The 17446-nt window shown below is 30.7% G+C and overlaps 2 protein-coding genes across 4 annotated transcripts; both read left to right on the top strand.

Moving 5' to 3' along the window:
- The first annotated feature begins 239 nt into the window (after positions 1 to 239).
- On the top strand, positions 240 to 10925 carry Kap-alpha1 (karyopherin alpha1). Of its 3 annotated transcripts, none has more exons than XM_074122592.1 (10): positions 240 to 519; positions 970 to 1146; positions 2332 to 2535; positions 3154 to 3374; positions 4892 to 5167; positions 5275 to 5479; positions 5580 to 5723; positions 6651 to 6810; positions 7003 to 7186; positions 9163 to 10925. In XM_074122592.1, exons 2-10 carry the CDS (start codon positions 970 to 972, stop codon positions 9164 to 9166), a joined length of 1575 nt encoding a protein of 524 aa, XP_073978693.1. In that variant the 5' UTR covers positions 240 to 519; the 3' UTR covers positions 9167 to 10925. The 3 variants fall into 3 exon arrangements, with proteins under 3 accessions (XP_073978693.1, XP_073978692.1, XP_073978694.1); XM_074122591.1 differs by having other exon boundaries at positions 241 to 519; positions 7003 to 7190; XM_074122593.1 differs by lacking the exon at positions 240 to 519 and adding an exon at positions 659 to 786 and having other exon boundaries at positions 7003 to 7190.
- An 864-nt stretch (positions 10926 to 11789) lies between these two features.
- LOC141451318 (leucine-rich melanocyte differentiation-associated protein-like) lies at positions 11790 to 15991 on the top strand. Its single transcript, XM_074122598.1, has 6 exons — positions 11790 to 11958; positions 13278 to 13505; positions 13582 to 13721; positions 13798 to 13915; positions 13999 to 14080; positions 14771 to 15991. Exons 1-6 carry the CDS (start codon positions 11917 to 11919, stop codon positions 14848 to 14850), a joined length of 690 nt encoding a protein of 229 aa, XP_073978699.1. The 5' UTR covers positions 11790 to 11916; the 3' UTR covers positions 14851 to 15991.
- The last annotated feature ends 1455 nt before the right edge of the window (positions 15992 to 17446 follow it).

Genomic DNA, 17446 nt, shown 5'->3' with positions numbered 1-17446 from the left:
ATTATACGTATATAATACATTTGAAGTGAATTTAACAATTGAATTTTCAATTTTATTTTTTTTCTTTTTGGCTTCCTGGACTTTGCAGATCGTCGTGTAACTCGATGTTTTATTGGAAATTCTTAATTTTACTTTTAAAATCTATGTACATTTTTTATTAGATTGAAAGGTCCGCTTGTAAAATGTATCAGTGCCATACTATTTGCAAACGTTTAATACACTAGGCACTGCTTTTTTCATGTCATATAGTTAAAGTTTTCCAACCAATCGTGAAAATATTATTTTTATCGTAGATCTGGTAAATTTAGAGTAATTGAATGAGATTATAATTTAACTGTAAAATCCAAATACTGTCAGTTTCAAAAGTATTTTTGCATTATCTATAATTAGACCTTGTGGAAGATCAATGTATATGCAGACTGCAGAGTTCCCCATCCCATCCAACTCGGAATTCTCATGTGATCCCTTCGTTCTTTAAGAGCTTTTTTAATTTAGTTGTTTGTACATTACAAAACCAAGGTAATTTATCTTTGATTTATTGCTTCAATATGTTAAATAAAAGAAGTGCACTTAATAATTTTTGTGACGAATTAATTTGTTTTTGTTTTTTGGTAAAACTATTCCTCAGATATAAATAAACATGATGTTTACTTAATATTGTTGTGCTGTGCCCTTTTTATGTAAATAATTGCAAAAATAACTATAATTTCCATACTAGTCAGACATAACCTCTCTAATTGGAAACAGTCGAATAGCTTAGTTGTTTTAAGAGAACAGGATTTAATTGTAATTGTTACTTTTAGGGTTAGATTAAATTCTTTGACAATTAACTCAATTTTCTTGATAATAGAATGAAAATATCTTTTGAAAGAATTTAATTTTACCCATCTTTGAAGTTTTATGAATTGCACTTTCAAGTGTTATGTAATTTATGTAAACTGCTCTAATCATCGGATAATTTGTTTTCAGATGTCTATGACATCACATAAAAATCGTTATAAAAATGCTGGCTTAGATTCTCAAGAACTTAGAAGGAGGCGTGAAGAGGAAGGTGTTCAGTTACGAAAACAGAAACGAGAGCAGCAGTTATTTAAACGACGGAATGTTAATTTTCCTTCGCTTGCCGATGATGACTGCTCAATGCAGGTATTTTTTCTTTGTGTGCAGGTTAATTAACTAAATGTATTTCTTTAACTAATTACATTGAATCGAAAAACAGCTATTAAGCCAATATTTAGTTGGTAATGCAGTAACTGATACCATTGTTGGAAGGGTAGCAGTAAGTTGATTGTTGCATTACCTCTTAGTGAATATTGTTGCTCTTGCTATTTATTATGGACTAACGTCCAACTACAAATTAGGTGTCGTGGTCGGGGGCGGAAACACATACTTAACCATTAACATTTCATTGTATTTACCGCTGGCACATAATTTTGATATTTGAGTTTCTGTTTGCAAAGTAGTTTTCAACGTAAGGGGAATACAATTTTAAAACATAATATTTTTACTGCCCATTTACGAGTCGTGATTAGTAAAAAAGTAATTCTTTTCCGATTTCACTTCTAATGAATAATTACTATCTACATTTTAGCTATTAAATATTTTACTATATTCTTGCGATAGATGTTTGGTATCTTCTGCCTTTACTCAAAACAGTTTTGTTATTGGTACTTACATTACGAACGTACTACTCAACTTTAGTTTGTAAAATCATTTTTATTAACTTCTAAGACTCCGTTCAGTATTTATTTGTGTTAAATGAATGTAATGTGTTCATCCTTCTTGAATAATATTTGATAAAATTTCGTACCAATTAAATCAGATGATCCACAATTATTTCTCTCTCTCCATTCTGGATTTATATTGTATTATAAATTAAAATTCGATTTAGTTTTTTTCTTCTTAAATAAATGAATTGTAACTGAACAAAAATTCTCATTGGATGCAGAAGCTATTATTATCCTTCTCCACACAATTTAAAACAGTTGATTGAGTCGAATAATCCGGAAATGGTTTTCCTAATTTTTTTTTATTTTATTCCTTAATATACTTTCGAAACTATCGGAAAGTTTCGGATTTGTAAAACTGTATTTTTTTTAGCTAATATCTCTGAAAGAATCTGATATTTTTGTTTTTACTCCGTTTCTAATAGATTGCTTGGGTCTCGATTTCAGTCAGTAATTTATTTGAAATTTAAATAACATTAACCATAAATAACTTTAATTTCATAGCAACGCATATACCAGGGACAGTTTTCTCCTCATAAATCAGATGTCTATAAAGGCTCTGCATTGTTATTGTAATTATCATCATTGAAATGATTAATTTTAGGAGAGAATACCAAACGGAGGCATCACAGTTGATATGGTTGAAGCAATTTATAGTACAGATCCAGAAATTCAACTGCAGGCTACGCAAAAGTTCAGGAAACTTTTATCAAGAGAACCTAATCCACCTATTGACGAAGTGATACAAACGGGAATAGTACCACGATTTGTTGATTTTCTAAAAGATGCTTCAAATTATACTCTTCAGGTAAACTCACTCTTAAATAGCACTACTTCTTTAGTAAAAATAATACAGATATTGCCAACCACAAATATTACTTAGCAACGCAAAAGTTTCATCTTAATCTTAAGTAGCGCATTGTCCAGATTCTTCCTTCTTTATGGTAGTATAGTTCCAGCACAGTATGCAGTTGATTAAATTTTATAGAAGAATCCATTTCACTTGCAGCTCACTATGCAAGTGTTTTTATATTTTGAGAACAATTAGGCGAAAATGTGCTAAATGAAAAAGGCTCAGGCATTGAACTTAGATGTTGATTGTTAAAAAAGCAACGTTTTTGTCCAAAAGTTCCTTAAAAATAGGATTGCAATTACACTTATAAGCATCACTTTTATTTGAAAAGTGCTTAAAGAAAAGTTTATTAGGATGTTCTGAGGACTTTATTTCAAACTCCGCAAAAAGGGTTTCGCATGATGTTGACCGAAAATATTGCAATACAGTGTAATTTTGAGCACCAAAATTAATAAACCTCGCTACTTTTCTTATAAATAATAATGTTGGACTAGTTTAGTAGGTAGTCTGTTTTTAGTAATTCTTCTCATTTACACATTGAAGTTATCTAACGTATTAGGTTTGTGATTACAGTTTGAAGCAGCATGGGCTCTAACAAACATAGCATCTGGAACTTCTGTTCAGACTAGAATGGTAATTGAAGCTGGCGCTGTACCAGTTTTTGTGCATCTTCTTTCTAGTGAATATGACGATGTTCAAGAACAAGCAGTTTGGGCTCTTGGTAACATAGCTGGAGATTCACCTGACTGCAGGGACCATGTACTAGATTCAGGGATATTGAAACCTCTTTTGCAGTAAGTTTATAATTAATTTTGGTTCCTAATTTTACATTATGGAGGAGCGCTACACTCTTAATCATTCGCCACCCATAGCCAAGTCAGTGCCTCTTTTGTCAGCTCCTAACGAAACTGTACATTACTTTAAGGCAAGGCGTTAGCATCGAAAACCTTGCTCATTCCCATTTCTTCTGATATATTGCGATTTTGCTCATTATCAGAACTGTTCATTTTCAGAATTAATAAAAAAAAAAGGTTTATTTTTAAATGATTATTTTTTTTTTCACGCCTAAGGTTATTGGCGCCGGTAGCTTTTTTCAGTGTTCTGCCGATCTCCGGACCCTGTTCTCCCGTGGCAAACAACGCTGTCCATCACTGGTTAGTTTGCTATAAGAAACTCCCAGGCAGAAAAAAACCTAAGCTGTCAGTTGAATTCAAACATGTGATCACCACTTTGGAATCGATTATTCGATTACCTCTCAGCTAATTCCTTCCCTTATGTATACACTTACATTGTTTATAATGTCTTGAAATATTTAAAATTCATTAAATGTTTATGGGAGCAGCTGCGTGATATTATGATTGTCTCTTTTCATATCACTTCGAGATAAGTAAGGTCACCCATGACAGTGAATGTACAAAATTGGATATTAATCTATCTTTAAAGGATAAACTTATCGACGGATAAATCGGATCGAATCACCCGATCAACCATATTACACAATCAACCAGCTACACGTTTTTTCTAATAAAAAGAAGTGTGAAAAAAAGTGGTGGTGTTCTTGCGATGGAAGGACGAGGGCACATTATTTTTTTGCTAATTTCTAATCAACATTCGAACACGATTCTGTCCAGTTAAAGCGTTTTCACTTCGATTTAAATGAAAAATATCCCTCTCTGGATAATCTCTTGAGAATTTTCCTTCAACATGACAACGAAAGGCCGCTCTTTTGTTTCTGACCATCACGTCTAACGTGCTCAGCAATAGAAGATTTGAATTTTGTACTTATGTTCTTGTTTATGCCCAGATCTGCCACTTTTAGTTAATCACTGCTTCCACCGTATTCTGGATAGTAAAAAACGGGGTAGTAAAACAACGTGTTGTTTTGAGTTTAGATCCCTGATGAGTGCTAGTTTTCTCTTTTAGAAAAGCATTAAATTGTTTACTCAGAGATAGGGTTAAACTGATATGTCGGCCTTTATTTCTAATAATAAGACAATAATTGGGTAAGAAATAATTTCTTAATTTTAAGACCAAATAAATACGAGTTTTTAATTTTTATTTTTTACCATTTCAGTATATGAATTGTTAAAGACGGTAATAGCAAATCTGAACGAATTCTTCGATAACTAAAAATATATTCAAAAATTTAGTGGTTTTCTACCAGTACCTAAAGCAAATTCTAGCAAACAATCGACGTGATTTTACTTGCAAAGTCCAGTGACAGTTATTGTTTTTTTGTTTTATTATAATATTAATGTGCTTCAATTTAAGGAAGTTTCACTGCAAAAATTCACCAATTCAATCATTTTAGATTGCTGGATCCTGGAACAGGGCGAACGGAGAGATTGTCAATGACTCGAAATGCTGTTTGGGCACTTTCTAATCTTTGTCGTGGTAAAAATCCATCGCCTGATTTTGCAAAAGTGTCCCCATGTTTACCAGTACTTGCTAAACTTCTTTATCACGAAGACGCAGACGTTCTTGCTGATTCTTGTTGGGCGCTTTCCTATTTGTCTGATGGTCCAAACGAAAAAATAGAAGCAGTTATTGGAGCAGGAGTTTGTAGAAGGCTCGTGGAATTGCTAATGTTAGTAATTGTTTTAAAAAGTTTATTATTATTATTATTTTTTTTTTTTTTTGATAAAAACAAATTAAACGTCAAATGTCAATCTTTTTTTCTTTTGTTTCTTCCAGGCATAACCAGCAAAATGTAGTGTCTGCTGCACTTAGAGCGGTCGGCAATATTGTCACCGGCGATGATCATCAGACACAAGTTATTATTCAGTGTAGCGTATTACCGTGTTTGTTAGAATTACTTTCATCGCCGAAAGATTCGATACGAAAAGAAGCATGTTGGACAATTTCTAACATTACTGCAGGGAATAGGCAACAGATACAGGTAAATATTTATTTAAAACATTCTTGATAAATATTTAATTATCAACATTAGTTAGTTTTTTTTTCTCCATATTTTTACCTCTTTTTTTCTGATGCTATAGACTGTAATAGACGCAAATATATTCCCTACATTGATGGAGATTTTGAGAGATGCCGAATTTAAAACAAGAAAAGAAGCTGCTTGGGCTATAACGAATGCAACATCTGGAGGCACTGCTGATCAAATTAGATACTTAGTCGATCAGGTATGAGGAGTAATTCATTTATTTCAAACGTTTACATCGACTTACAATTCACATTAATTAATTATAAAATTACACAGAAACTATAAATTGACCATCTCTCCGATCTTCTGATTCATCGCCTAACAAATTACATAAAAGGTTCCCTAAATTCAGGGAAGCCTTTCCATATTAGTTTTCGAGCGTCGTTGATAAATCTATTAGCAAATTTTTTTGGTAGCATTTATCTTATTTTAATTAAAAAAAAAAAATTATCTTGGAAATTCCGAACACTAGTACCAAATAAATCCAGTTAAACCTTTCCAGTTTTATTTGTCTAAACTTGGCAATAATTTAGTCGTAGTTACCTAGCAGTTAAGTACCAAAAAATAATTTATTGAAAAAATAAAAAATTGTGTATTTTACACCGATTCAGAGTATTGTGATGAAAATTATGATTCAATATTTCTGCACTTAATTGTTAAACAGACTAAAAATGGATTCATCCAAGTTTTATTTTGATCACCCTAGAACTTGATTTGTCAATGGCTGAATTGTGAAAGTCAATGGTGAAGGTTCTTTTTAGGGAAGAGATTATCTGAGTGGTTAGTGCATAAGGACTCTCTCGTAGAGATCCTGCATTCGAATCCTAAAGGCCCTCAGCTTTATGTTTCTAGGAGCATCTTAACAGCTCACAGTCTGGTAATGGAAAGATTAGTCTGTAACAAGTAGTCAGGGTAGCCGGAGACCATTGCTTTTTTAAGAGATTCGGTTTTTCTTATTTATGAAGCAGTGCACAGTCCGCAAAAGATATTTATAGGGCCGCAGGTAATGCATTTCTAAAAGTGGAATAAATTTTTAGTTATCTTTTGAATAGTTAAATGCTCTTTTAGTTTATTTTTTTATGCTCTTTGAACAGTTTATGTATTTATTTATTTATTATAATTACAGGGTTGTATTCCACCTCTCTGTGAACTGCTCACTTTAATGGACGCTAAAATAATTCAAGTAGCATTAAATGGTCTTGAAAATATTTTAAGATTAGGCGAACATGATGCAAAAACTCATGGAACTGTTAATCCTTTTGCTGTTATCATTGAAGAGTGTTATGGTTCGTTTTGATTTTTAATAATTTTTTCTACTTATTTTATTTATGTGAGATTTGAAGTATCATCAAAGATGAGTCGTTTTTACAACTGAGGAATACATTTTCTATTTGGTTGCTTTGTGATTATAGTTCCGTTGGTAGTTGACTTTATATTTGTAAGTACACTATAGTTAAATATTGTTTTTTAATTTTTAGGTTTGGATAAAATTGAGTTCCTTCAGTCTCATGAAAATATGGAGATATATCAGAAAGCGTTTGATATAGTGGATCGTTATTTCGGAGGTGAAGATGAAGATGCTGCCGTTGCTCCAAGTGTTACAGCAGATGGACAATTTGTTTTTAGCCCTGATCAGAATGTACCTATGGGAGGCTTCAATTTGTGAGTAAGTTCAATTTAATAAAAAACAAAAAGGAATGGTAATTGTTATAAAAGTAAATGATTCGTTGCTTAAGAGTAACATGTAGACCACAAATATTAAGATTTCTTTGTTAAACCAAATATTTTGCTCGGGTAAAAAATTTTATGTACATACTGAAACCTAATGAAATTTGTCATTCATAGATTCGGCTCTTATTAGATTAGGGCTCACTCAACGCCTAATAAAATTAGGCATGGTGAAAAAAATAAGATCAGTTTACTAGTTCGCTGATCAGTTTATTTAAGGTTAACATGTTTCCCGCTGCTGAACTCCTTACGAATTTCAACAGCTGTGAAAAATTGTTGCCAATAATCCCGAATCATTCCGAACTTAGTGTGTCCTGTTGTAATAATTTTTAAGAAATATTTTTCTATAGAGAAGGAATAATTATTGTTTCACATATAGTACCTTCGAAGGCTTCCTTGGAGGTTTCCAAAAGTCTGATCTAACTTTAGACTGTCTTATAGGATAGATTACCGACCTTAAGATTAAATGGACGTGTACTAGCCTCACTTCTGGCCTGCTCAACGTAGTTTTACTACTACGTTGGCGGCTAAACAAGCTCTCATCCCTCTTCTCATATCTACGCCGTCTTTTCACTTAATTAAAAAAAGAGAGGTGGAAAATCAAGTACTGATGATTCTGTTATAAAGTAATTTGAAACGCTTCAAGTTTTAGTATGGAAAATAACAGAAACATGTTAATTTTTAGTAATAGCTGAGAGAATTGAGGTTACAAGTTCCACTAGTTTGAATAGTTGTTCATAAAACGTTGTGGGTCCTACATAATGGGTTTCGAACATTCCCCAAACTTCACTTAAATATTTTTGAACATTATTTATAACAATTAGCATTTAAAGTCATAATCACTTCAATCTTTATCACTTCTTTGGTGCTACGTACTGTCCAAGGCAGGACATAGCCTCTGCCAGAAAAAAAATTCACTCCGGCAAATACCTTTGGCGTCAGTCTTCAGTCTACCTCCATCTCCAAAGTGTCCGTCCTATTGTGATGGCCCAATGGTCATCTTTACTGATTCCTCACATTAGCTTCTTTAGGAGAGTAAATCTTGAGGATTTTTCTTATAAACGCAGACAAGTGTTATTTATCTCCACTTTATTTAAATGTAATAATAAAAATATTCCCTTGTAAACGAACAAAATTCTCATACTGTTTTCAAGGTTCTAACTCACAAATTTCCTCAAACTCCGATTTCAAATAATTTTTTAATGTTACCAACACATTTTACAGTTCTTAGGAGAACATTACCTTAATATAATTTTAGAGGTAAGCCTACCGGAGAGTACGAGTCTCCTTAGAACTGTACGAAAACAAATTTACCTGGGAAATTTATTCTAATAAAAGTTATAGATATCTAAAGATACCTTGAATATCAGATACATCTGCAGAAAACTCTAAATCGATAATTTAACACAACCTTCCTTACCCATTAAGAGAATGTACTAAAGCAAATCATCTGTCGTAAATTCGATTTCGCACTCAAAAAATTAAAAATAGTTCGAATGGTTTTACTTGTCGATTTTATATTCTTCATCTTCAAGGTGTTTCCTATTCAGGATTTCTTGTACCAAGCAGCAAGAAACAAATAATCTTTTTTCTTCTTTTAATTCTCCGGTTTGTTGAGCATAGGCTTTGAAAGCTCTTCTTTCTCTAATTGTTACATTTTGAATTGGGAATACCTTTAACAGAGTTCTGTTATAATTCGCAAGTGAAATGTGCTATGAAAAGCACAGAACACTTTCCTTTCATGTAACATTCAACCGTATTGTAAAAGAATGCTGAAAAGAGACTGCATTAAATCGAAGTTTAATTCTCTAAGGATGTCTGTTCATCCATTCTTATATTGTTACTAAATAAAAGCAAATCTATGTTTTTAATTCATTTTAGTTGATAAACACAAAATAATAACTTTTCAGATGATATAATACGCTGAACAAGTTATGTCCTCCTATCTGTATGTCTGAATTCACACACAGTTACCAGTCAGTCATTGGATGCGGTCAGTCTCACTGTAGTTACAATAATACGCTGGTGACTACCTCAATTACTGGTCAGATATAATTACCGCAAACACGTAAAGTCGTAATGTAATATGTTGGTAAACTGTACTTATGTTTAAAGAACTAGTTTTTGTTTTTGTTTTTTTTTAATGGAAAAAATATTGAAAAAATGTGTAAGTCAATTTAATTTTAAGTTAACAGAAAATATTATAATGTTTTATCAAATAAAAAGCAAATTAAAGTAAAAAAAAAAAGTTTTACATACCCGAAACAAAATTTGTTGCCATTATAATGAAAAACATTTTTACAATACCGTTGTTCATTCAAAATAAAGGTAAAAAAAAAACAGTAATTTTATGAAAATTGTACATGTTGTTTCGATTACCCTCTAAAAAAGGATAGCTTTATTTGATTAATATAGATTTTTTATTTTTTGTTTCTTTGATTTTTGTAAAATAAAATTGAACATATATAAATATTTATATATATGAAAAAATATATATTGAATTTGTATGTATGTATATGTGTATGTGTGAATGACACGTATATCTAATTACATATATATAATATATATACAAACAAATTAATCCTGAACTCGTGAATTTACGATAAAATTAATTTTGTATATTATCTTTTATGTTTACGTTTATTTATTAATATTAAACAAAAAATACATACCTTTAATAATTTTCCAATAATAATTCATTATAATTCCTTTATTTTTGTAAACCTAAAATATCTACTTTCTTCGTAATTGAAAATTGTATATTTATCTAGTTTGGACACGATGGTATGTATGCAGATTATAACTATAACAATATCGGATTTTAAGAACCATAATAAACTGTTGGATAATATTGATTTACTTATTTAAAAAATTCTCTAAGCAATATATCTATCTCTTCCGTTACTTTTTATTACAGGGAGTCATTTTTTTATTCGGTGTCTTCTTTTTCTCTTGGAGCATGAAGTCTCAAAAAGCGTGAACGTCATTTAGTTATCGCATTTCATTTATCGCCTTATAGGCATCAATAAAGGTCGGTCATCTGACTTTTCTTTTAATTTGTGGAAAACTGTTCCGACTTTAATAAATCATGTTTATGAATTCGAGATAAACCATTTGAACCATTGTTCGTGGATGCCGAAAAAACTTGCGATATAAAGTTTCCTAATTAAGTGTCACACCAATGTATTCTAGTTTCTTCATCTAGTGTATTACACTTTAAAAGATTTTTTTTTTAATTTGTTCACTGCTAGAGAATTTATTTTATTTTACATAACAAGTAGCAGTGATTAGCTGTATTATTCTTTAAATTTGTTTTGTTTTCATTATTACTATTATTTTCTTTTGAGCCGTGAGAAGACAGCGAAACAGTTATTTTCACTGGCCTCTAATTGTAGAAAAATATTTTTCCAACTTTTGTTGGTTTATACTTCTTCAAATTATTTAAAAAAAATCATTAGTTTTTTAGGCCTTCACAAATTAAATATATTAGAATTGTTACACATTTTTAAACATTATGTATAGAAAACAAAGCTAGCCAAAATGTATAAATAAATTACGAGTTGTATTGTGACTGGCATTGTAAAACAAAAAGTGCAAAAACTCTCACCTCATTCAGAGGAAAAATCTCTATTAAACTTCAAACATGAATAAAATTTGAAGATGAAATGTTGAATTAAGAATTATTATTGACCAGAGCAAAAAAAGGATGTTCCTAGCTTATCTTTTGATAGGTCTTATGCATGAAGTACAGAGCATATGATCAAGTTAAAGACTGTTTCTCATTGCTCCATCCAAGTGCAGTTAGGTATAACTGGGGAAACCGTGTGAACTGGACACCCTGGGCAGTGCTGGATAAGTTGCGAGCTTGGGTTTGTCTCTAACGTGCCAATCTATAGTCCAACCAATTATATAGCCTCAAAGAGGTTTGAATGAATTGTTGATAGCTAATGAGAACTGCCCATAATGTGCTACTTAACAATGCTTTTACTTTTGTAATATCTAAAGACGTTTGAAATCGTTCAAGAAAAATGAATTTTTGGAGGAATTTTCAAACGCTAAGACGTCTTGTTTCTTAAAAAGGTCTTTAAATTTTTATTGTATTACGAGTTAACATTTAGACAAATGTTCATGTGAATGAATCTTATCAGTAGAATCTGAGAATTGTGGCAAGCAAAATATTGTGATCGGATTAGATTTTTTTAATAATTAAGTAGGTATATTTTTTTAATATTATATTTAACAAAGCGTATGCCAGTAATTAGTACCGCAGCATTGGAGTCTAGGAAATAGAAGAATTATTCAAGAATTTTATTTGGTAAATACCATTAATATTTTTAATTCTAAATTGTGTTAAAATCATCGTAGAATATCAAATCTGAGAAATAACGTTGGAGAACGAAGAGTAATTTCTGTACACATCTTGATGAACATATAATATATATATACATGTATGTATATACATATACATAATATACATATATAAATTAAAAGTTGCTTCTAAATACCAACAGATAGCTCTGCACTTCTGATCAAAGTAGTTTAAAGGTGTTTTTATAGCATACCACCACTGCCGGGTTACCTGTAAGGTAGTTTTCTGTTGTTTTTTAATTGACTTAATGATGGTGAACAAGCCTATATGACCAGTAATAATGTGTTAAAACTATATGCCTCCATCCAGTCCGTCAATACTGTTTAATGAAAACAGAGTAAGTATTCTAATGTTAATGATCTCAGTTCCTAGTGTTATATAACTACACATTTCAACTGCAACCTTACTTAAAACATAAACATAAAAAAAAAGGAGCTAAGAAGTTCATTGCATCAAATTTGATGAATTAGCATCATCATCAAAAATACATTAAAAAATGTTTAAGGCCTATTTCAACGTGGAGTCAGGGAATTTTTTTCAGGTTGTTATTGTTTAATGCGTTCTAAAAGACTAAATGAAATAATAATGCATTAAAGTGGTCATGTTTTTATTTACGCATCGATATTGCTGTTTTAGAAAGTCAGGTAACGATTACATTTTAAACATTAGCAGATTGGCCCATCAGTAGGCAAAAAAGAAAATTTCGTTTTTCTAATTCTCAAACTGAATTTTTAGGAGAATGTTTTAAAAACAGTGCAAAATGTAATTGGAATCTACAAACTTTACTACTTTTAAAAGAAAATATAACAATGGAATGACTGGGATGGGATACGTCTAAAACGAGTGTAGAAGAACTACATATTGAAAGAACTCTAGAGCTTAAAACAATCCAATTTCTTTTCTTTTAGTACTAACGCTAGTTTTTATATCTTTTTAAATAAACTGATTGCATCAAGTCTTCCCTAGATTAACTTCATAGTATTATTCGTAAGTTGGTCATTTCTCCAATAAAGGGATTAATGAATACGGGGAGGATTCGAGAGAAGAGTATTTTGGGATAGATTGTGTACGAGCGGGTTTAAGTATTGGGGAAGTTAGAATGAAATTTGGTGTAATGGGACCTGGCTAGGTCAAAAAGAAGAGGTATTTAGGTCAGTGTGAATTATCTGATTGCTAACGTAGAAAAGTGCGTTTAGGTTGGTAGGTAGTGTTTTTGTTTGACGAAATGGTATACAGCAGATTGGAACGCTTAATGATCATTCGGTAACTAAGTTTAATTTGGGGTATTACTATTTTGTCACTTTATCGCCATTAATACTATTTTACTTAATTATATAATGATGTTATTATTATTAATAATTGCTTCGAATTCCTCTGACGGACAAGTTTGTGAATTGTAAATAAATAATGTAAACCAGTTGTAAATTGCACTAAGATCATCAGTTTTATGTTTTACTGAATCGAAGTTTCACCTACCTTGTTTAAGAGGTTTTATCTTTTAAGGAATATTTTTATTGGAAAATTATAATAATAAGTCATTGCATCCTTAGTAAGTTTTTTTATTGAACTACTGTATACATCTATGAAACTTATCAGATAATTATAGTTATCTTCTTTTTACAACTTAAATTGTTTAAAGAAAATATTTCTGTTTAGCTTAACTACGTTAGCCAAGATGCTTTGCACATACCACCAGTTCTTGCCAGAATGTATGGATATAAGGTGACCAGTCTAGATTTAAGTTACAATCGACTAACCACTTTGGACGGGCTGCAGTACTTTAAAAATTTAAATGAATTAATGTTGGATAATAATCAGTTGGATGATAATATTTACTTTCCATGTATATCGTCCTTACACACTTTATCAATGAACAATAATAAGGTAGGTCATTTTATCCAAAGCGTATTAAAAAATCATGATATATAAAAGACATTGACATGATACAAAAATTCTTCAGATCTCCGAGCTTGAATATTTCTTGCCTAAAGTAAAAGATAGTTTTCCAAATATAAAATATCTAAGTATTTTGGGCAATACTGCTTGTCCAAATCAAATCTCAGATGTCGATAAAGGTGAGGAAGATTACCAGCGATACAGGTACAAGTTTTGAACGTGCATTTTTAAATATTGAAATTTAATCAAGTTATAATATAATAAATGATATAATTTTCAGATATTTTGTGCTGTATATGTTACCAAATTTGGAATTTCTTGATTCAAGAACAGTAACTCTTCAGGAAAGATCTGTTGGTCAGCAGAGAGGAATGTACATGAAAATTGTTCGACCTTCTGTATGTAATAAAATCCATTAATCGATCAAATCTAAATAATCTTTCTTTTTTTTTATTGTTGTTAATGATTTGGTTCATTTCAGAATAACTACATTAAAGAGAAAGAAAACGATAATAGAAAAATGTATTCACCATTACCAGCCTTTCAAATAAAATCACATCATGGTAATTATGATTTAAAAATCTAAATAGATTTTTAATGTTTAACATAAAAAAGCAAAAAAAAAAAATTAGGGATTTGGTCGAGAGCTGTCCTCGTTAACGGAATTCTGCCCACTTCTCTTTCAACCAGATTGTGTACATCCTTTTTACATAAAATTATCCCTCCTTGATTAATTGAAGAGAGAACTCCTTCATCAATACTAGGACAGACCGATTAACGTCTCGTGAAACGTTTTTCATGGGCGAAGATTTGAATTTAGAGCTTCTCCTTCTCCTTCAACAGCTTACAGCATTCTCAGATATTAATCACAGCTACTCTGATATCCTTGAACATTGCTTCTTTCATTATTCCAACATGTTTCTCTTCAAGATTTACTTTTTGCGTTAAAAAGTTTACAACAACAGAACTAAGGAGGTGAATTATCTTAAGAGGTGAAACGGGAGTTTAGTTTTTTTTTTTTTAACGCTCGTGCTCTTGTTATATTCCACGAATTTTAATGTCTCTAATTATGCATTAGAAACATATTTTTAAAAAGTAAAAATTATTTCATTAGTTATAGCAATTTAGAACCTCAAACCTACGTTATCCAATTTACGATACAATGCGGCCAAGAAGTTCTCGTACAGATAAAAGAAAAATTAATTTTTAATGGTACTTCAGCTAATGATAAGTAAAATTATATTTTGTTACAGGAATTTATGGGAAGTGCATGTACAGATATAGTGGTAAACATTCTGAAGGAAACAGGTTTATACGAAATGATGACTTATAAGTTATAAAAAGCTACCAATTATGTAGGTATTTTGACATGCTCATGAAGTACCTAAGAAACAGCTTAAAGACCTAAGGAAATTGTCTTAAAACGTATGACTCATTAATTAGTAAAAACTTTTTCTTTGTTTTTTTGAGGGCAATTCGCTCAAATTAAATTTTTAAAATCTTTCAAGTTTTATACAAAACTGAAATAAAATTCATTGTTCCATCATTTTTTTGTCGATCAGACCTTTTACGGACTGTTGGCCATCACTCAAACTTCTTTTATCACTCACACTGAAAAGGTGAGTTAAAACTTGTGAATCAGGCATTGATAATGAATTACCCTACAGCGGGCCTCAGCCGACTTAAAGAAATGTTAGGCCCAAGCTTAGATGTTGTTCTGCATCCTAAACCTAATTGTATAAATATTAAAACACTCCTCAAGTACTAAAATATCATAAGTATTAATGAGAACACTGTCCAAGGCCGGTTGTGTACTGTAAAATGCTCCGGGTGTCAATGACATCGGATATTAACGCATTTTAAATAACAAGAAGTTATGAAACAAAGTCATACGCTTCCGAACTCTATTTATGGTAGTATATATGGTTTTTGGCATTACTGGATTAGGTAATTATTAAAATAATACCTAAAAATTGGAGCCAAAGAAGATTTATTTATTTTTGTTTGATAGGCTAGAAGGCTCAGTCAGTAAAATATGTACATACAGCCTCTGAGAGCTGTGAATAATTCGATCTTCATTTTACTTTCTTTCACTTCTCGTAAGTAAAATTATTACAATCTTGGATTGTGGATTTTAAGTATTGATGCCCCTTGGGACTGACGATTAAGTGATTTTTTATATTGTAGTGTAGTGGTTTGCACAACTCTATGAATAAATTGCGGTAAGTTCACATTTTAAGTTCAATTTTACTGGTTGGCATCATTGTGTAGGACACATTAATAAATTGGCTTTTAAATATTTTTACCATAAATGAACTTGAAATTTATTGGTAGTTTTTAAGGGTTTTTAAAACTTTTATTTTAATGTGGTTCTGGAAGAACTCAGATGTTACGCTTCTTTCATTAGCATATTTTTATTGTAGTAAATACGTGTATGATTGATGTCAAAATACAAATTCTTTATTTAAAGAGAATTTATTTATTTATATATTTAAATTTATTGCGCGTCAGCTTCTGAGGTTATTGGCGCTCGGAGCTTTTTTTGAACTGTGTCCTGTCATTACAGACTACACTGTCGATCACCGGACAGTAAGCTGTAAAAAGCTTCTAGAGCAGAGATTAATACACTGTGCAATTCCTTCCCTCACTTCTCTGTTTATCCTTTTTCTCGTCTCATTTGGTCTCTTACTAAAGAAAGAAATGAATAATAATAAAGCAGTTAAAAATCCATTACTTTTGCACAAGGATTTAAAATTTGCATAATTGTTTTTCACATGTCTGGCTTACAGCTGTCGTAGTTGGCAACACATTGATCAATATGTTAGGAATTTGGTCAAAATTTTCCAAGCTAAGAGAAAAAATTGAATAATGTTCATTTTTACACAATGAAATTAAAGTATTTTTCTTGTTTAAAATCATTTTTATTTTCGCCTAATTAATAAGGCGCAAATTTATAAGTCAGTACGTGTTTCGATACCTGACCAGTGCGGACTTTCATCGGTCATCAGAGGTGTTGAATCATTTTTGTGTAGAGAATAAACAACTAAATTTCTGAAACTTAACTACACTTTCTCCAAATTCCAGCAATGGATACCTGACTACATTTTCATTAAGTTTATTTATATTATAAATTGTTAACACTGATTTTTTTTAGTACATTGTTGTTTTTTTTTGTAAGTATCCACAAGTTTTCTTTTCACTTTCTCTTTCGTAAGTGTTTCAGTTTTATATACACTTTTTGATGAATAAACAATGAAACCTCTTTGCATAACAGCATTAAATATATTGTAAATATCTCTTTAACAAAAACTTACAGTTTAAAAAGTTAAGTATAAGGGTTGATTAAACGCCAAAAGGTACACAAATCAGCAAGTACCCAACATTTCATTAATACTTCATTGATATTATTTAAGTAATTTTACTGCATTAATTTTCATTAATATTTTTTAGATTTCATTAGATGTCACAGACCCTTATGCTGGCCATTTTCATCTACAAAATATATGTTCAAGTAGCACTGTAGATTGATTGTAGTATCTATTTATCTATAATAATCAAACTATTAATCACAGGTTAAAAAAAAAATCATAAAAAATATGAGGCTAAAAATTCAAAAACTGTTTTTAAAAAATGCTTACACCAACATACATCAATGATTTTGCTTATTTTATTTATTTATTTTTATTTTTAAACAAAAATATATAAGTTCATTCTTCGATTAATGTAATTGTTACTTTATGTAGTAGTCAAACGTTTATAATAATAGGTAATAATTAATCTGGCTTTATCCGCAAATAATATAGTTTTCTTCAATTACATTCTCAATCTAGGTATTCTTCTAGGTATATATGTAATATAAAATAAATAAAATATGCATAAATAAAATTAGGGGGACTAAATTAAATTACAATTGAGAAATGAATAATTAT

Source organism: Rhodnius prolixus, unplaced genomic scaffold (assembly GCF_049639745.1).
Source record: "Rhodnius prolixus isolate KJV_2025 unplaced genomic scaffold, Rpr scaffold_8, whole genome shotgun sequence".
NCBI lineage: Eukaryota > Metazoa > Arthropoda > Insecta > Hemiptera > Reduviidae > Rhodnius > Rhodnius prolixus.
Note: the sequence above shows the minus strand (reverse complement) of the source record. Positions and strands in the feature narration are given on the sequence as shown.

What these genes read in the sequence shown, in the direction of transcription:
- LOC141451318 (XM_074122598.1), top strand. Translation starts at nt 11,917, where the DNA reads ATGCCTCCATCCAGTCCGTCAATACTGTTTAATGAAAACAGA. An exon ending in TACTGTTTAATGAAAACAGA is followed by an intron (nt 11,959 to 13,277) that starts GTAAGTATTCTA and finishes ATTTCTGTTTAG; the next exon opens with CTTAACTACGTTAGCCAAGA. An exon ending in TATCAATGAACAATAATAAG is followed by an intron (nt 13,506 to 13,581) that starts GTAGGTCATTTT and finishes AAAATTCTTCAG; the next exon opens with ATCTCCGAGCTTGAATATTT.
- Kap-alpha1 (XM_074122592.1), top strand. Translation starts at nt 970, where the DNA reads ATGTCTATGACATCACATAAAAATCGTTATAAAAATGCTGGCTTAGAT. An exon ending in ATATTGAAACCTCTTTTGCA is followed by an intron (nt 3,375 to 4,891) that starts GTAAGTTTATAA and finishes CAATCATTTTAG; the next exon opens with ATTGCTGGATCCTGGAACAG. An exon ending in TTAGATACTTAGTCGATCAG is followed by an intron (nt 5,724 to 6,650) that starts GTATGAGGAGTA and finishes TTATAATTACAG; the next exon opens with GGTTGTATTCCACCTCTCTG.